This window comes from Carcharodon carcharias, chromosome 13 (genome assembly GCF_017639515.1).
Source record: "Carcharodon carcharias isolate sCarCar2 chromosome 13, sCarCar2.pri, whole genome shotgun sequence".
Taxonomy (NCBI): Eukaryota; Metazoa; Chordata; class Chondrichthyes; order Lamniformes; family Lamnidae; genus Carcharodon; species Carcharodon carcharias.
In genome coordinates, this window is record NC_054479.1 from 86,516,165 (window position 1) to 86,536,787 (window position 20,623).

The window sequence follows — 20,623 nt, forward strand, 5'->3', positions numbered from 1 at the left end:
TCAATCTTACTTGCCGCTCTATTTTGGAAACAGATCTTGGCACACAATGAGCGATAACCAATCTGCTGGGGCAGTTTTGACCATGAGCCTTCATACTGAGCGCTGGTTAGTGGACAGTGAGTGACACCAGGAGGCAAAACCAAATCTTGCAACTCATAGTGCTGCTTCCCTGATCTTGCACCGTGCTGCGCAGAGCCTGTACCAAGTTAAGGACCTTCTACTCCTGCTAATTCAGTCATTTTTTCCACAATTTAAAAAAAAATCAATTCATCCAGTAATGTAAATAAATTGACATGATTAAAATGACAAAGTTTAAAAAGAACAGGGTAGATTTTGATGGTGCAATATTGCTAAACTGGATAATAGTGAGTTACACATCTCTTTTGATTTTATCTCTGCTGACTTCAAAAATCCAGGGAGATGTTTTAGGCTATAGCTTAAAGTCCTGATTTACCCCAACAAGCTAGATTGCCCAATGAACGGAATTGAACAACATCAAGTTAAAAGGAGTAAACTTTATCAGACAAGAAAATTACTCCACTCTCATTCTTTCTGCTGAAATCTTTTGCAAAGCACATGCTATAACATAACACCCGGTGCTTACCTCTGTCCTTTCAGTTACCTCGTACACACACGACTGCTGATAGATTTCAGCAGAATGAATTCTGATCACTGATTGAGTTGGATGTGCACTGAACGAGGCACTGTATCCGCCTGAACTACCACCTTGGGTCTTATTTGTAGCCTGCCCTCCATCTTTCTCTTCTTTCATTTCAGAGCGAGGGAGACATGTTGCCGGTTAAAAACAAGCAGCAGTTAGTGGAGAAGATCATGTACACCCTGGTGTCAGTGCCACATGGGAACGATATTGCATCGCTCTTTGAACTTGACACCACCACCCTTCAGAGAGCTGACTCCCTGGTCCCCAGGTAACTTCTGCCCTTAGGACAGCAGGTCAATGGACCTGGAATTTTGCAATGTTTCTGCATTACTACACAGAAGAATTATGTTTTGTGTGTGATAGATTTACCTTACAGGCTTGAATTTTCTCGATTGTTTACGTCGCTTATGAGATGCGTTTGGTGAAAGCCTCTTCACAGGATCAGAGTTGTTACAGTGCAGAAGGAGGCCATTTAGCCCGTTGTGTCTGTACTGGCTCTCCAAATGAACAATTCACCTCGTGCCACACCCCTACTTTCTCCCCGTGACCCTGCACATTCATTCTTTGCAGTTAATAATCCAATTCCCTCTTAAATGCCTTAATTGAACCTGCCTCCTCCACACTATCAGCGCGTTCCAGATCTTAACCATGAAGAGGTTTCACCTCATGTTTACGTTGCTTCTTTTTCCAATTACCTTAAATTTGTGCCCACTTGTTTCTACCAGTGGGAACAATTTTTCTACTCTGTCGAGATTCTTCATGACTTTGCCTCTATCAAATCTCCTCCCAGCCTTCTCTTCACAGAGAACAGGCCCAGCTTCTCCAATCTGTCCATGTAACTGAAGTTCCTCGTTCCTGGAAACATTCCCATGAATCCTTGCTGCAACCTCTAATTTCTTCACATCTTTCCAAAGTGTGGTACCCAGAACTGGATGCAGTACTCCATCTTGCACTCAGTTACATAACACTGACCCCTGGTGTACCAGAAACCGGCTCTCATGAGTTTCCTGCATTTATGTGAATAATGGGGTGGGTGCAGATTTACGCCATGCAGGAAGACACTATTCGGCAAAGATTGCTAGCTGAAGTGAATCTTGATTTTAAGAAAGCATTGGAAATAGCACTGGCGATGGAAAGCGCTGTAAGGGATTCACAAGCAATTTAAGGGGCACAAATGGCGCCATTCTCTTGGTCAGGTGGGAACATTCAGCCAAAAGTGGTGCAAAAAGGCGGGAATCCCCACAAAGCAGGAAACAGCCTTGGCTAACTGGAAGATGAGAGCAAAAATCTTAGCAACTAAATCTAAAACTAACTTTCATTGACATGGAAACAATCGGTCTTCTAGCGACTGGCAATTTTAAAAAGTAGAATGTTATTTTTGTCACAGATTTCCAAAGCTAATCCGTGGGCTTTTTCTTTTTAGTCTCCACAAAGTGTGTTACTTTGAATCTGTACAGATGGATGTAGATTATTGCAGATGACTAGCGTAAGTGCTGAGCAGGCCAAAGAAGAGTCACAATAGATGAATACTGTAAAGGCAATCGTGCAAGTGTTAAGGAGGACAGGAAAGAGTTACCATAGCAATATTCTTACAACTACAGTCAGTAGGAGCTGGGAATTTGATTCAGAAACATTTCACTGTTTACTTTATTAATCATATCTCGGGCTGCCTTTTATTTCATTAAAAATTAAATTTAGCTGGAGTAACGAGCATTGTTTCTTACTAATTGTTGTTTTTCTTCAGGAATTCCTATGTTCGATTAAGACATCTCTGCACAAATACCTGGGTCACCAGCAGTAACATCCCTATAGACATAGAGGAAGAACGGCCAGTAATGCTGAAGGTACAGTACAGGTTGCAGCTGAAAGCTCTACAATATTGACTTTGTCTTCTGGACACTACTGTTTCTAGGCTGTTACCCAGTATCAGCTGTGACTGTGGCTCAGTGAATTGCTCTCTTGCCTTATAGTCAGAAGGTTGTGGTTTCAATTCAGCATTTGTTGCCCATCCCTAAATGCCCTTGAACTGAATGTCTAGTTAGGCCATTTCAAAGGGTAGTTAAGAATTGACCACATTGGGCTTGGGGTCACGTGGCTGGGTAAAGGAAGGATGGCAGATTTCCTTCTCTAAGGGAACTAAATGGGATTTTACATTACAACAATTGATGAGAGTTACATGGTCACCATTACTGAGACTAGCTTTCAATTCTCTTTTTTATTAATCGAATTTAAATTCCACCAGTTGCCGTGGTAGGATTTGAACCTTTGACCCCAGAGCATTAGCCTGTTCTCTGGATTACTAGTCCAGTGACATTATCACTACATCACAGTCTCCCCTACACCATGGTCTCCCCCTATGGGATGGGATGGTAGAAGGCTGATTGCGCCTTTTCGGTTTAAAAAATATATACTTTTGGGATGTGGGCATCTTTGGCAATGTTGGCATGTATTGCCCATCCTTGGTTGCCCTGGGACCATCATCATCTCAACGGTTTTATACAATTGAGTGGTTCACCAGGCTACTTCAGAGCAGTTAGGAATCAAGCATGTTGGTTTTGGCTAGTAGTTGCATGTAGGCCAGACCAGGTAAGGATGGCAGATTTCCTTCCCCAAAAGACACTAGTGAACCAGATGGGTTTTTCCACCAATCCGACAGCTGCATGGTTACTTTGGGCAAGATTAATACTGAAATCAGGTGCTGAAAATGCTATGATGGGAGCTGAATTCACTCTGGGCCATCAGCCTGAGCCTCTGGGTTACTAACACCAAAGCAAAATACTGCAGGTGCTGGAAAACTAAAATAAAAATAGAAAATGCAGGTCAGGCAGCATCCATGGAGAGAGAAACAGAGTTGATGCTTCAGGTTGATGACTTATCAGAATTGGAAAAAGTTAGAAATGTAATAAGTTTTAAGTAAGTGATGGGTGGGGCGGGGGAGAGGGTGGGAAAAAGAACAAAAGAGAAGGTCTTTGATAGGATGGAAGGCAGGAGAGAGTAAATGACAAAAGGGTTGGTGGTATAAGGCCAAAAGGAATGGTAATGAGACACGAGACAAAAGAGGTGTCTTGAGTAGGTGTGGATGGCAGAATGATGAACAGATGCCACCCAAAAGCAAAAATAGGAGGAAAATGAGAATAGGTTAGCAGCGAATATTCCCTATAAGCCCACTGACTCCACATCCTCAAACGCTGCTTCTATAAGGATTCCATTCTATTCTCCCAGCTTCTGTTTCTGTTGCACCTTCCTCACCAGCCTTTCTAATATGTCTTCCTTTTTTCTCAACTCCACATTGTGGTTGACTGGATCCTCAATCTATCATATCTGTCGCATTTCTTGCACTTCTGCTCTCATCCCTTCCTCTCCACCTCAGAGCAACAATAGTGTTCCGCTTGCCCTTACCTTGCACCCTACTGGACTCCATATTCAATGGATCATTCTCTGCCATTTTGGCTACCTCCTGTGTGACACCAACACCAAAAGCATCTCCCTCTCCCCACCCCTTTGAGCATTCCTCAGGGACTGTTCCCTCTGTGACACCGTTGTCCACTCAATCACCCCCAACCCTTCATCTCCTTCCCAGAGCAAGCACAGATGTACCATCTGCCCTTTTACGTTCTCTGTCCTCACTGTGCAAGATCCCAAACACTCTTTGCAGGTGAAATAGCGTTTTGGTGTACCTACTTGGATTTAGCACACGTGCTGCTCACGGTGCAGTCTGCTCTGTGTTGGGGAGACCAAATGCAGATTTTCTGCCTCTTTGCGGAACATCTTTCAGTTCACTAGCACGATCCTGAGCTTCCAGTGGCTGGTCATTTCAATTCTCCACCTTGCTCCCACACTGACCTCTCTCTCCTTGGCCTGCTGCAGTGTTCCAGTGAAGCTCAATGCAAACTTGAGTAACATCACCTTTTCTTTGAGTTCAACAATTTGAGAACATATCTTCTTGTTCCTATTTTGTTTCCTTTTCCTTTGCTTTTTTTTGTTTATCCCCCATTGTTTTTCTCGCTTTTGCATAGTAGCCCCCCGGCCCCCCCCCCGCACCCACTTCATTTGCTCAAAACCTATTACATTTTTAACTTTCCCCAGTTCTGATGAAAGGTCACATATCTGAAACATTGAGCAGGATTTAATGTGTGGGCCCGGGCTCCCAACAACCAATTGGAGACCTGGTGGAGGCCCCATGATACTTCTCTCTGGGAGGCCTGATGCAATTCCCAGGTAATCAGGCACTTACCCAGACAGCGTCGGGCCTTCCACACAATCAAGGCCCCCAGTAATAGAAATCCCACCCCCAAGAGCTGCTGACCAATTCGAGGCCAGCAGCTCTCCAGTATCAGCAGCACCGTTGGGACTGGTGGCCACTGATGTTATTGAACTCTGGCCTCCCTTGAGGATTGCTGCTGGATCACAAGATAGAGGTGAGTGTGGGTGGGAAAGGGGTTGCAGGCAAGGAAGGGGTTGCTGGCAAATTTGGGGAGGGATGGCTTCCTGCAGGGCCTCCACTTCCCGATGCACTGAGTACCTGTGAACATTGGACCCCCCACCCCCCCCCCACCCCAGCCAATCCTGGTGGGTCAACGTCATGGCAAGCTCCCCTCCTGCTATTGGTTGGACACAAGCAGTGATAGGACGAGGCCCTCAAGTAGCACTTATCTGCCTCTGGGCAGAAAGGCCGCCCTCCACCCTCCCTCCACCCTTCCCGCTCTAAGCTTGATCGGGAGGAGATGGAAAAGCAATGGGCTCACGCTGCACCTTCCCACTCTGAACCCTGTCCCGCCAGAAACACCCTCCGACTCCAGTCACAGAAAGAAGAAAAAGGACAACGATCCTGATCAGTAGAAAAAGAAAGAGAACTAAAAGGGATCAAACTCGGCCTCCATTAACCCTGTTTCTCCTCCACAGATGCTGCCATATGTGCTGAATATTTCCAGCATTTTCTGTTTTTAATCCCTTGACTACTAACTAGCCCAGGAACATAATCACACTACCATACCGCCGTTGACAAGCTAAAATATTTCAGTGCTTCGCATAATGTTTCCACATTGGTTGCTGCTGTAACATTGTCCACGAGTTGTAGATTGACTAATATCTCCTCATTATTAGATTGGAACATGTCCAACCAAAGAAGATAAGGAAGCATTTGCGATCGTCTCCGTACCTCTTTCGGAAGTCCGAGATTTAGATTTTGCTAATGATGCCAGCAAGGTACTTTATGCAATGGTCCAAAGGTTGGAGGATGGTACCATTACCCAGAATGAAAGAAGGTTGGTGAATGCACTTTGAAAATCTGTGCTATTTGCAGAATTTACAGCACAGATTGTAATGTTTGTGCTCAACGTGAGCCTCTGTCCACCCTATCTTATCTACTAAAATAAAAGCAAAATACTGCAGACGTTGGAGATCTGAAATAAAAACAGAAAATATTGGAAAAACTCAGCAGGTCTGGCAGCATCTGTGGAGAGAGGGACAGAGATAACGTTTCGAGTCCGTATGACTCTTATACAGATCTAAAGGGAGGTAGAGATGTGGTGAAATATATACTGTTTAAGGGGGGTGGAGCAGATGAAGCTGGATAGAAGGCCAGTGATAGGTGGAGGTAAAGGAGAGATTGCAAAAGCTGTCATGAACAAAAAGTCAAAGAGTTGTTAATGGTGGTGATACTGGCTAAATGAGATGCTGATGGTGACAATGAAAGCAAAACATGATAATGGCCAGACCAGGGTAAGCACTTTGGAAAGCGACAGATGGCCCTAGTGGGAGTGGGGTGGGGGGAGGAAATGGGGGAGGGAAGAAAGATCGAAAATAGGCTAAAAGCTGGGGATAAAACGATGAATAGGAATGGCAATAAATTTTAAAAATAATAATAATGAAAATAAGTTTAAAAAATGAATGTGGACAAAAGGGGGATGAAAAAGTGGTGGGGATGGAGGAGAGAGTTCATGGTCTGAAGTTGGTGAACTCAATGTTAAATCCGGAAGGCTGTAAAGTGTCTAATCGGAAGATGAGGTGCTGTTCCTCCATTTTGCGTTGGGCTTCACTGGAACAATGCAGCGGGCCAAGGGACATGTGGGCATGAGAGCAAGATGGAGTGTTGAAATGGCAAGCGACAGGAAGATCTGGGTCATGCTTGCGGATAGACCGAAGGTGTTCTGCAAAGTGATCACCCAGTCTGCGTTTGGTCTCTCCAATAAAGAGGAGACCGCATTGGGAGCAGCGAATGCAGTAGACCAAATTGAGGGAAATGCAAGTGACTTGAAAGGAGTGTTTGGGCCCTTGGATGGTGAGGAGTGGGGGGGGAAGTAAAGGGCCAGGTGTTGCACCTTCTGCGATTGCATGGGAAGGTGCCATGGGAGGGGGTTGAGGTGTTGGGGGTGATGGAGGAGTGGACCAGGGTGTCCTGGAGGGAACAGTCCTGACAGAATGCCAACAGGGGTGAAGGGAAGATGTGTTTGGTAGTGGTATAATGCTGGAGTTGGCGGAAGTGGCAGAGGATGATCCTTTGAATGCGTTGGTGGGGTGAAAAGTGAGAACAAGGGGGACCCTATCATGGTTCTGGGAGGGAGAGGAAGGGCAAGTCATACGGGCTCAAAACATTATCTCTGTCTCTCTCTCCACTGCTGTCAGACCTGCTGAGTTTTTCCAGCATTTTTTGTTCTCGTTTCAGATTTCCAGCATCCGCAGTATTTTGCCTTTATTATTATGAGTTCTTTGGAACTGTTTTCTGAAGAAGAGTCAAATTGGACTTGAAACGTTATCTCTGTTTCTCTCTCCACGGGTGCTGCCAGACCGGCTGAGTTTTAACAGCATTTTTTGTTTTGATTTTATCCACTACTCCCTGTGGTAACAATCTCCACATTCTCACCACTCTCTGGGGAAAGAAATTTCTCCTGAATTCCCTCTTAGATTAATTAAGGACTATTTTACATTTATAGCCCAAAGTTTTGGTCTCCTTACAAGTGGAAATATTTTCTCTACATCTATCCTATGGAACTCTTTCATAAATTGATAGATCTCGGAGTTAACATTACGTGATTTGATTTTATGAAAACTGCAAAATGAAGGATCATTTCACTGGTGCTGTATTGTTCTGGAATTCTTCTATGTCACCAAGTACCATTTGTCTGTGAACTAATTTGTTTTAAATGACCTTTTCCCTGTCCCAGGAGGCTGGTGGATGGGAGAAGGATGGTTGGGGTTACCATGACAAGTAGACTCAAGGTTCCACCTATTCTTCATCTGTCCTTCATTTCCATGTGTTGGGAAATGACCCAGTGTTCTTTTTTGTGCTGTTATTAGACTGCTGTGCTTGTATTTCTCATTAGCCTGTTCACTGGGGCTTGGAAGAGCGAGGGGTCTAGAGCAAGGTGAGGGGGATTGGGGCAGTAAACACAGGCCAGTCTGCTGGGAGAACATAATGGAACAAATCAGGAGAAAATCTGTTTGCAGCAGTTGATCTTTCACATTGTTTCTAAAAGATAAAAAATATCAAAAATGGTCTCTGTCTTCCCTGCACCCCACCCCCCACCCTCCCACCTCCCCCCCCTTCACTCTGTCCTCCCCCCACCACCTCTTCATATGCTGATCCTTTATTATTTCACTTTCCCTCTTTCTAGTTGGGCATTTCTTGCACTTTTGTTTTTACCCTTGGGTCTTTTTGTATCTACCTTTTCCCTGTCTTTTTTTCACTTTCTGTTTGGTAGCTGTATTTTTCTTTACTAAAGGAAGCTCAGGGATTGTACCCCAAATATTTCACTCGGATCCAACTTGACTCCATTGCGATGTGTTCTCCAGCTATTTCGAAAATGTGGCACCTTATTTTTTTCTTCAGGAGCAATGTTTTACAAAGTCAGTGACCATGGCTCTCATTGCCCTTGATAGCAGCCAACACCTTGGTGGTGTTCTCAAATCTTATACCTGTTCTGCTTCTTAAACTGTCAGTGTATTTCCTCCTTTGTCTCCCTCTTGCTCTGCTACCCTCAATTTTACCAGGAACTACCGGATGTTCCATCAGACTCCCAGATGGGATCAAGAATGGGGTTCAACAAGGCTGCGCCTTAGTCCCTACTCTGTTTTGTATCTTTTTCTGTCCTACTAACCTATGCTTTCCTTGGAGTGTACCTCCATACACAGTCAGATGGGAAACTCCTCAACCTATCAAACCAAGACAAAATTGCAGCAAAATTGGGGAGTTGGTGGCGTAGTGGTTTGTCACTGGACTAGTAACCCAAAGACCCAGGGTAATACTCTAAGGACCCTGGGTTCAAATCCCACTATGGCAGTTGGTGAAGTTTGAATTCAATAAAAGTCTGAAATTAAAAGTCTGCTGATGACCATGTAGTTTGTCATAAAAACCCATCTGGTTCACTAATGTCCTTCTGGGAAGGAAATTTGCTGTACCCGGTCTGGCCTGCATGTGACTCCAGACCCGCAGAAAAGTGGTTGTCTCTTAAATGCCCTCTAAACAGGGCAAGCCGGTGACGCCCACATCCCATGAAGGAATAATATAAAAAAAAAATGTCCTGATCGGAGAATCAGGTATGCTGATGATGCTGCAGTAATTGCCCAGTCAGAAGACCAGCTCCAATGGCTAATGGACTGTCTGTCCCATGCCTGTGTCATGTTCTTACTCACCATCAGTGTGAAGAAATGTATAGTTATGGAACAGGGTGCTGTGGTCAGACTCAACGACACACTCCTGGATGCAGTCAGCAAATTCTGCTACTTGGATCTATGGTAACCGGCAACCTGTCTCTTGATGATGAGCCCAGCACACAAATTGGAAAGGCAGCCACCAACTCTGGTTGGTTGACAAAACGGGCATGGAGAAACAACAAACTGACCCGCAAAACCAAGATGCTTATCTACAAGGTTTGTTTACTCAGCATATTGATGTATGGTAGTGAAGCCTACACAACTTCTACCTACCAAGAGAAAAAGCTCAATAACCTCCATCTCCAGTGTCTATGACGCAACCTTGGCACCACATGAAAAGACAAAGTTACCGATGAAGGAGTCCGTTCTGGGGCAAATCTGCCAAGTTTGCTAGTGCTAATCAAGCAAAGAAGGCTTTGCCGACTTGGGCCTGTGCATAGGATGGAAAATAACTCCGTCTCCAAGGGATGGAGGTTTCCTGCACCAAGAGACCAGCAGGGCACCCAAACTCCGGTTCAAGGATGCTGTCAAGAGACATGAAAGCCCTCAGCAGCAATCACGACAACTGGGAACCTCCAGCTGATGATCAATGCAAATGCTAACTCCGGTTGTGGGCAAGAGTTCACCATCACGACGACATGTGGTTTCAGAAGCAGCAAAGTAGACACCAGCCCTGCCCACAAGGTACCAGCAGTGATCATCCTGCACTGCCGGCAAGGGACAACTTCACTTGTGGCAGACTTTGCCTTTCCAGAATCGGCTTGATTCAACAACAAAAGAAGTGCAGCAGATGATCTCATGTGACCTCGCCAACATTCTGAGGCTGTACTCACATCCTCTCTCTCTCAGATGGAAGGATGCCAATCACCACATGTTCTAGTTTCTCTCTCCTCAGTACATGCCCAAAGAATTGTAGCCTCTTGGTGAATGTCTGTGAAAGTTCCTCTTCTCGTGTGCCTGCTTTGCTCAAAATTTCCTCCATTTGGTTGTGTGTGTTGTCTGACTAATCCTAATCATATTTCTCAGAAACCTGATCTCTGTTGCCATTAATTAATCCTCCATTGTCTTACTTGTATTCCAACTTTTGCATCTATAAAGGAACATTGAGCAGATGTAGCATTTTAGTAATCTCGTTCTGCTTTTCATAGAAATGTCCTTGCTTTTAAAAAGGTCTCTCGTTTTTGTGAAGGTTTGTTTTGCAAGTGTTAAACGGAATCACAGAATTGTTATGGCACAGAAGGAGGCCATTCGGCCCATCAGGTCTGCGTTGTGTCCTGCTCCCTGAGTGAGCGACTCATCTAGTGCCATTCTCCCTATAACCCTGCATGTTTTTCCTTTTCAATTCCCTTTTGAATGCTTCAATTAAACCTGCCTCCACCATACTCTCAGGCAGAGCATTCCAGGCTTGCTGTATGAAAAAGTTTTTCCACATGTCACTTTTTTGCTTCTTTTGCCAATTACTTTAAATCTGTGCCCTCTCGTTCTCGATCCTTTCACAAGTGGAAACACTTTTTCCCTATCTACTCTGTCGAAACCCCTTATGACTTAGAATATCTCCATCAAATCTTCTCTCAGCCGCCTTTTCTCCAAGGAAAAAAAGTCCTCACTTCTCCAATCTATCTTCATAAATTAGATTCCTCATCTCTGGGCCATTCTTGTGAATCTTGTGATTTATATGAAATGTAATAGAAAAAGGGCTATTTAATTCATAAATATAAACAACAATAACTACAAACTATATAAACACTTACATTTCTATAGTGCCTGAGCTCAGCTCTCGCAAATATCTCAAAGTGCTTCACTCCAATGAATTTCTTTGAAGTGCAGTAACTTCTATTATGTGGTGGTGGTGAGTTACAGTTCACTCATGGAGTCTGAGTTGCTGTGGCAATGTGCACTTTTACATGCATGTTATAGTCTGGAGCTATGGATAGTGAAGGTAGAGGCTGCAAAGTTGTTTCCATTACATGGTTGACCAGGAAGCTCTCCCGCCCTTACCGCCTCTCATTGGTGTGTGTTGGAAGGATTTACAGATTAATCCTCAACCTGTTTGACCGCATTATGAATACACCTTCCTTGGCCACCAAGTCCTGGGGTGGGACTCGAACCTGGAGCTTCTGGCTCAGAGGCAGGGTCACTACCCACTGCGCCCTCAATTATGTAAGTATGCAATGTAGCTATGGTTCACGCAGAAATCTTCCACAAACAGCAATAAGATGAGTACCCATGAGGCTGCTTCCTCCTTGGGCTGTGACATGGACCTCTTACAGACTGATCAAGTCCTGTTGCAAAGATTGACTCACAATCTGCAGGAAATGTTTCGTTAATAGGTAACAAAAAAAAATGAACAGAGCAACTTGAAACCAAGAAGTAATCTGTTAATTTATTGACAGGTTTGTGACAAAGCTGCTAGAAGACTTGGTTTTCTTTGTTGCTCACGTGCCCAGCAATGGTCAAGAAGTCCTGGATGTGATTATCACAAAGCCAAATCGGGAGAGGCAGAAGCTAATGAGAGAGCAAAATATCTTGAAGCAGGTCAGACCACTTCACTACTCTTTGAAAAGCCTTGATTTTTCTCCTCTTCACATAAGTAGTTACACAGCGCCTAATCTAAAAAGACCAGTCTGCTTTGCCAAAGGTATAATGAATGAGGTACCACATCTGTGAAGTGCATTTTGTTGAGTTTGTTCCATGTAATAGTGTGAGCACTGAGTTATTTATTCAGCCATTGCAGGCACTGAGCATGCATGGCTCTGTTCAGTCTCTGTAAATATGTCAGCCTAGTAGGTTTGAACCCACAGCTGACTGTCCATCTGGTGAAAATCTTAAATGAGTGTTTTCACCAGAATAATACCAGGGTTTAAAGGGTTAAATTGCGAGGACAGGTTCCATAAATTTGGCTTTTCGTCAATTGTAGATGATCAAAGGGTGATCGAGGTGTTTAAAATCATAAAGGAACTTAATAGGATAGATACAAAGAGACTATTTTCTCTGCTGGGGAGTCCAGAACAAGGGGACGTAATCTTGAATCAGAGCCAGGTCATTTAGCAGTAAATTCAGCAAGCACTTCATCACACAAGGTGGAAGATGGTGGTGTAGTGCTAATATTAGTGGACTCTCAATTCAGAGACCCGGGCTAATGCTCTGGGGACACAGATTCAAATCTCACCACAGCAGCTGGTGGAATTCAAAATTCAATTAAATCTGGAATTGAAAGCTAGTCTCATTAATGGTGACTATGACAACTATCATCAATTTGTCATTAAAAACCCCGCTGGTTCACTAATGCCCTTTAGGGAAGGAAATCTGCTGTCCTTACCTGGTCTGGCCTATAAGTGACTGCAGACCCACAGCAATGTGGTTGACTGCCCTCTGGCCAAGCAAGTCACTCAGTTCAAGGGGAAATTAGGGATGGGTAACAAATGCTGGCCTTGCCAGTGACACCCGCATCCCATGAAAGAATAAATTTAAAAAATCTAATACAACCTCCCCGCAAAAGGCTATGGATGCTGGGTCAGTTAAAATGTTCAAGATTGAGAAGGTATCAAGGGATATGAAGAAAAACTGGGTCAATGGAGTTAAGCTACAGACCAGCCCTGATTGGATAACAAAGAAAGTTTTGGGGGTTGAATGACAACTCCTGTTCTGATTTTTCTTATCACCATTGGGGTTGTGACATTTAATGCTAAGAGAAATAGAAATGGATTGAGATTAAGTTTTGGTGTGTTTGAAGAAATGAGCTGTGCAAGGAATTGAGATTCCTGTCAGCACCTTCCGTTATTAGCTGATGTGTCTCTTTTTTTGGTCAACTTTCATGATAGATCTTCGGAATTTTGAGGGCCCCTTTCAAAGACAAAGGAGAAGGGCCAATGTTAAGACTGGAAGACTTGGGAGATCAGAGATATGCTCCTTATCGATACATACTGCGGCTCTGTTACCGGGTTCTTAGACACTCTCAACAGGACTATAGGAAAAATCAGGTCAGTACTGTCCATTGTGTACAACAGCAGGAGTGGCTGTTTGTGTATATTTTCAACACTCGCATTTAAAACAGATTCTTTAAATTTACCTTTGGGAAGGAAATATTTTACCCACGCAAGGCTCAGGTTAGGAATGGATACGGATTTATTTCATGGAACATTTTTAGAACAAGCGAGGCGTTCTTTTGGCCCATTGTGTTTGTGATGCCTCTCTGAAAGAGGCTTCCCCACTGCCCCCCCCAACACCCTTTAATGTATTTTATTTTCTCTTTCAGGAGTACATTGCGAAGATGTTTGGTGTCATGCAGTCCCAAATTGGATATGATGTGCTGGCAGAAGACACAATTACAGCCCTGTTACACAACAATAGGAAGCTGTTGGAGAAGCACATTACAGCAAAGGAAATCGAAACCTTTGTCAGCTTGCTGCGGAGGAACAGAGAGCCCAGGTGGGATAGTGTTTGATCCTTTCTTTTCCTAATGTTTTTCACTCCTGTTGTGGCTTAAAATTAAATTTCCTGCAGAGTTTTCTTTGAGAAAACTCTCATTTAGACGTGCACCACGCAGTGGTCTAAACAGATATTACTTGCAAACCTTGGCATCATGGTATTTATCTATTAATCTATATTAGGTTAGGAGATTTAAAACAGCACTAGGCTAATAACAGGTGGGAGCAGACAACCAATCAGAAGGTCAGTAACTGAGGTCAGATTTGTTTGCTTCCATTGTGGTTGAGCTGGGAGGCAGGAGAGCTGGCAATATGGCTGGGTAAGGTGTCGGCACTGGAGCCTAGTGTCTCCCCATTGCCATGGCATATTACCAGCAGTGGGAGCCTTAGCGCTGGGCAGCCACAAGAGCTACAGTGGTCCAAATAAGGACCACTTCCCACCCTGTGGTTCTCTGCACCCCCCCCCCCCCCCATCGCATGTGGAGATTGCCAGGCCCTCCGTTGCCCCGGGAGGGTCCCCTGTCGGAAATGATCGCCCCTGCGCTGTTGGTACCACCCCCACAAACTGCAACCCCCCCATCGATCACGGGGGTGGGGGGGTGGCGGGGTCTCCCTGTCTGGCCTCAGCTTTCTTCCCAAAACCAACCTGCTCTTCAAGGGTTCCTTGCCATTGAGGTGCCTTCATCCTGGAGTTGCAGCCTGAGTAATGGCCATCGCTAGCAGTGACTGTGCCAAGGATGCTGAGCTGCCAGCCCTCTGATTGGATGACAGCTGCAGCAGCAGCTGCTTAACTGGCCGTCATCTGTGATATGCTGCTTCAGGGTCCACCACACCACCACTGCCACCAACAACTGGATCAACTCCCACTTTCGGTCCTGGCAGGGGAGTTTGTCTCCCCCCAGAATTTCAGCTCAAGACCCTCCTTATGGAGAAGAAGGGGAGAAGCAGAGAGATTCTCCTGGGTTAGAACGCCTACTCGATACTGGGATCACATTGAGGTTTGTCGTTGAGTGGTTTGTTTAGGGTCTATCCTAAAACCCATTCGGAGGAGCCAATAGACATTTGGTGGAAAAGAAAAACAAACAATGAGTGAAAGTCAGCTCCATGGGACTGAACTGCAACTAAACCTTCAAAGCGATGGGACTCTAAATACAAATTTAATGCTGTCGTAATGGCTCAGACATTGCTGGAACTGGGCATCTTATGCTTTCAACTCCAATTATTTTTGTACTGCAAATCAATGTAAATGCAAGTTCGTAACGATGCCAAAGCTGACAAGTTATCTGAGACCTTGATGAACAATAGGCCCAACAGCCTGTCTCCTTAACTAAGAATAAAGGATAGAGAAGGAAACACTGGAATTACCAAGAAGGAAATAGGGTGGGCTAGAATCATATCTGGTATAATAAGAGAAATAAAGAGATTGAGCCAAGAGGGAGAAAACACAATGGATAAGTAAGAACAAAATTTAAAATTTAAAATCTGAATGTTGCTGAAAAGAGATACATTTTTGTTGAAGTTTTCAGTCTTGTATCCATCAGGACAAATGCAAGAATGCCAAATTTCAAACAGTCACAGCAATTTATACTTCTTATACTATGATACATTATTTATTATAGTTTTATACTATTATACAATTTATACTACTTTTCTCCTATAGTATAAATTGTTGTAATCATTTGAAATTTGGAGTTCTTGCATTTGTCCTGATGTGTGCAAACTTTGGCAACATGTCTCTCTTTTCAGCAATATTTCCTTTCTGTACTACTAAACAAGTTAAACATTTTAAACAATTTGCTACCTGCATATCTCTTCCTTATCAGAAATTGAAGGATATTTTTGCCCAGTAATAGTTGCATGAACCTTCAACTCATCGTTAGTTCACCAGCAGATTCAAGGTGTGCCAGAGGGCAGTGAAGGGATTGATGCTAAAATACTTAATCATTTGTGGCATTGATTTTCTTGCAGGTTTTTGGATTATTTGTCAGATCTTTGTGTGTCCAACAACATTGCCATCCCAGTCACTCAGGAACTTATCTGCAAGTTTATGTTAAACGCTTCCAATGCTGACATTCTCATTCAAACCAAGTAAGCAGTAATGTCCTTTACAGGATTACAGATCTTTATAACTGGACAGTTTAAGATCACCCCTGTGGCATTTAGAAGTTATAGGGACAGTTGGTACAGTTCCCTCTTTACCAGTGTGTCAGCTGTCTATATGGTTATCAATATGTTCTTCTCAATTGTGAATTTCTCACTATTAATTAAAGGATTTATTTATTTATTTTTAATTTATTTTAAAAATCCAGAATTATTATATGCATAATTGGAACCTAATCAGTTTTAATTGAAGTCATGCAAAATGATGGTATAACAATGGAGCTTAAACAAAAAAGATGAGGATGCTGGAAATCTGAAATAAAAACGGAAAATGCTGGAAACACCCAGGCTGATGGAGCATTAACTCTGTTTCTAACTCCAAGGCCTGAGCTGTTGAATGTTTCCAACATTTCCTGATTTTGTTTCACAGGCAGTTGTTTGGACAGCCTGGGCCTTACCTGCAGAAGCTCAAGGGAATCATGGGTATATGTCATGGGAAATGGTGTTCTATTTTTGGGCTGTTGTAAAGTTTGGTTTTTGAGGGGTAGTGTCTGTGTGAAATGGTGCCTCTGAAATATTTCATTATTTCAAAGGAAAAGGGTCCAAACAGCTTGTGAAAACTTTTTACTCTTTACAAACCAGCAAGAGATACATAAAAAAAATGCAGTGAGTCTACAACTGAAAAGCTGTTCCCATCAGCTGATGGTTCAAGGACTAGGGGACGCAGAGTTAAGGTTTGGGGCAAAAAATACAGTGGGGAGCATGAGGAAGAGCTTTTATACGCAGCAAGGGTTAATGACCTGGAACTCTCTGCCTACAAGGCTGCCAATTGGATGGGCACTCGGGAATTAAACTTGAAGGGCTACAGGGATAGAGCAGGGGAAGTGGGATTGACTGGATTGCTCAACTAAAAGCTGACATCGACGCAATGGGCTGAATGGCTTCCTCTGCGCTGAAAGTGACCCTATGGCTCTTATTTACAGTCCTTTGTAACTCTAGTTTTGCTAATTCTTGTGTGCCTCACGTCCATGTTTTACATGTTCTGCTTTGTAAAGGCTGTTATCAAATCATGGGGACTTCAGTATGGAAAGTTGTTTACTTGAAGATTATGTTGATGATGATGAGGTTTGGTTATACTGGATCGATGGAGTCAAGGAACCTCATGGCAAGTCTATCCGGCAGCTAGCTCAGGAGGCAAAGCAGGGAAATAAAGAACATACGGATATTCTAACATACTACAGGTAATTTGTCCTTAATTACTGGTAAAGCAAGTTTTTGAAAAAAATTGTTCTTGTGATGTGGGTGATGCTGCCAGGCAGCAATTATTGCTTATCTACCACAACAACAACTTGCATTAACAAAGCCCCTTTAACATTGCAAAATGTCCCAGGGGGTCTCTGTAGTGTATAAGCAGAAAACTACTGACATCAAGTCAAAGAAGGAGACATCAGGGCTGGTGACCAAAAGCTTGGTCAAGGAGATAGATTTTAAAGAATATCTGAAAGGAGGGAAGATGTGGAGAGGTTTAGGGAGAGAATTCCAAAGATCTCTGAAGGTTGTGGGAATGGAGGAGATTAAAGAGACAGGGAGAGGGCAAAACCATGGGGGGATTTCAAAACAAGGGCAAAAATTTTAAAATAAAGGTGTTGCTGGTCAATGAGCACAAGGGTGATGGGTGACTGGGACTTGGTGCAAGTTAGGAAATGGCAGTAGAGTTTTGGATGAACTCAGGTTTAAGGAGGGTCGAAGATGTGACTTGACAGTAACTTTAATCACTGCCTTTTTCCTGCATCCACTCTCACTTTTCCTTCCTCCAGGTACCAGCTGAACCTCTTTGCAAGAATGTGCCTCGATCGTCAGTACCTCGCCATCGACCAGATCTCGACACAGCTTGGGGTGGACCTCATCCTCCGCTGTATGTCAGATGAAAGCCTCCCTTATGATCTACGGGCTTCCTTCTGCCGGCTGATGCTGCACATGCACGTGGATCGAGACCCACAGGAGTCAGTCACCCCCGTGAAATATGCCAGACTATGGACAGAAATCCCCACCAAGATCACTATTCATGAGTATGCCTCGTATTTTGATACTATGCGTTTATTTAAATACAAGCATTTTTAGCGGGCACCCCGAAGTAATGAAACAATTGGATCTGCATCTCCCAATGCCATTGCATTTTAGATTGTATGCTCTCTTAAAATTGTAGAGCCAAGCAGAAAGAAAGCGTTTACATTTGAATGGCACCTTCTATAACCTCAGGAAAGAATGAATGAAGGGCAGTTATAAAGAAAGAACTTCTATTTCTATAGCGTCTGCCACGACATCGGGTCACCTCAAAACGTTCACAGCCAAGCTCTTTTGATGCGTAGTCACTGTTGTAATGTAGGAAGCACAGCAGCCAATTTACACACAGCAAGATCCCACAAGCAACAATGTGATGATGACCAAGTAATCTGTTTTTGTGGTGTTAGTTGATTATAATTAATAAGTTAGTAACTAATAGTCAGGAAAAGTGAATGACCTTGTTTAATTTATGCTTTGGCTGTTTGTTTAAATTTGATTATGACCAGGAGTTATCACGGGCAGGAAGTGGTGGCGTAGTGGTAATGTCACTGGACTAGTAATGCAAAGGCCCAGGCTAATGCTTTGGGGACAAGGGTTCAAATGGCAGCTGGTGGAATTTGAATTCAATAGAGATACAAAAACCCATTTGGTCACTAATATACTTTAGGGAAGGAAATCTGCCATTCTTACTGGTCTGGCTTACGTGTGACTCCACAGCAGTGTGGTTAACTCTTAGCTGCCCTCTGAAATGGCCCAGAAAGCCCCTCAATTGTATCAAACTGCTACAAAGTCTAAAAATGAACCCCCCTCCCCCAACAGCACTTTGGGTGTACTAACGACACATGGACCGCAGCAGTGTGTATCATTGACAAGATGCACTGCAGCAACTCACCAAGGCTTCTTTGACGGCATCTTCCAAATCCCTGACCTTTAACACCTAGAAGGACAAGGGCAGCAGACACATGGGAAGACCATCACCTGGAGGTTCCCCTCCAAGCCACTCACCATCCTGACTTGGAAATATATCACCGTTCCTTCACTGTTGCTAGGTCAAAATCCTGGAACTCCCTTCCTAACAGCACTGTGGGTGTACCTACACTACATGGACTGTAGCGGTTCAGGAAGGCAGCTCACCACCACCTCCTCAAGGGCAATTAGGGATGGGTGATAAATGCTGGCCCAGCCAGTGATGCCCACATCCCATAAATGAATAAATTTAAAAAAAAAGTCTGACTACTGCTGAATCATAACCAAAATTGATTTCAAAGCAGTGTGTAAGCAGTACTCTTAAGTTACATGGAGGAAAGTTTCCAAGATAATGCATGACCTTTAAAAAATGATGGAGGTGTTCATTAGGGTGAATACTGCATGGAGAAACTGTTTCCACTTGTTTGTGAATCCAGAACAAGGGGGCATAAGATAGCCCTTAGCTCCATGGGACACAGACTTGAATGCATATGCCAGATAACTGGTTTAGCTATTCGCTGCCAGGTCTGGCTAGAATACATGAAGCACTATTGGATTCTGCTGTTGTCTACTAAAATTGCTCAATATTGCAGGAACATCCTGGAATGCAATGGTAACCCTCAGCTTCTTTTCTCTACTGCAGACTGTCTTCTAAAACCCCTCTCCCCTGTCTCCTCCATCCACATGCCCAACAACAAATGTGAGGCGCTCATGGACTTATTTTCCACCAAGATTGGTGCCTCAGCTGCCCCTGCTGTTTCCTTCCTTCCACTAGCTCACCAGACTGACCTTTCTCTAAAGTACCTCCTGCCCCTGAACTTCTCCAGTTTCACAGCTATCAGCCATCTGCTTCTCCGAGCTCATCCTGTTCGTGAGACATTGCTCAATCAATCCTATTCCCACTGACCTGACTAACCACCTTCCCTTCCTGGTCCCCATGTTAGCTGATACTGTTGATGGTTTTGCCTCTCAGGTTCTGTCCCTCTCTCCTTTAAATCTGTCATCAGCATCCCTCCCCTGGAAAGCCAACCCTTAACCCGATTATCCTTGCAAATTACCAGCCAATCTCCAACGTCCCTTTCCTCTCCAAAGTCATTGAACATGATGTCACCTCCCAAATCCGTGCCCATCTTTCATGGAACTCCATGCTTGAATCTTTCCAATCAGGTTTCTGACCTGCCACAGTCCCAAAGCAGCTCTCATCAAAGTCAGAATAAAATTCTGTGTGACAAAGTAAACTATCCCTTCTCATCCTTCTCAACCTGTTTGCAGCCTTGGACATAGTTGGACCACACCATCCTCCTTAAACACCTCTCCGCTGTAGTCCAGCTGGGTGGGACTGCACTCGCCTGGTTCCATTCTTATCCATCTATCTATTTTGTCAGTCATGGATCAGTTGGTCCCTAGGTCAAGTCACACTCTAAGGCTAGAGCACAAAAATCAAGGTGGACACGCCAGTGTAGTGCAGCGCTGTCAGAGGTGCCATTTTTCAAACTGAGGGCCTGTTTGCCTACGTGGCTGGATGTTAAAGATCCCATGGCACCATTTCGAAGAGCAGGGGACTTTTCCCTAGTGTCTTGGCCAATAATTACCCCTCAATCAACAACATGGAAACAGATTATTTGTCACCATCACATTGCTGCTTGTGAGAGCTTGCTGTGGGTCAACTGGCTGCCTCATTTCCTACATTACAACAGTGATTTCAAAAGTACTTAATTGGCTGTAAAACACTGAGACGTTCACTGGTGTGAAA

At 43.9% G+C, this 20,623-nt stretch overlaps 1 protein-coding gene across 3 annotated transcripts in view; it reads left to right on the plus strand.

Moving 5' to 3' along the window:
- itpr2 (inositol 1,4,5-trisphosphate receptor, type 2) overlaps positions 1–20,623 on the plus strand; it is a 472,778-nt gene that overhangs the window by 88,095 nt on the left and 364,060 nt on the right. For all 3 annotated transcript variants that reach the window (XM_041202236.1, XM_041202237.1, XM_041202238.1), the window contains exons 10-18: positions 778–929; positions 2,406–2,505; positions 5,765–5,925; positions 11,707–11,848; positions 13,135–13,293; positions 13,569–13,741; positions 15,709–15,828; positions 16,896–17,081; positions 17,658–17,909. In XM_041202236.1, the coding sequence (XP_041058170.1) occupies positions 778–929; positions 2,406–2,505; positions 5,765–5,925; positions 11,707–11,848; positions 13,135–13,293; positions 13,569–13,741; positions 15,709–15,828; positions 16,896–17,081; positions 17,658–17,909 (1,445 nt within the window). The remainder of the gene's footprint in view (positions 1–777; positions 930–2,405; positions 2,506–5,764; positions 5,926–11,706; positions 11,849–13,134; positions 13,294–13,568; positions 13,742–15,708; positions 15,829–16,895; positions 17,082–17,657; positions 17,910–20,623) is intronic.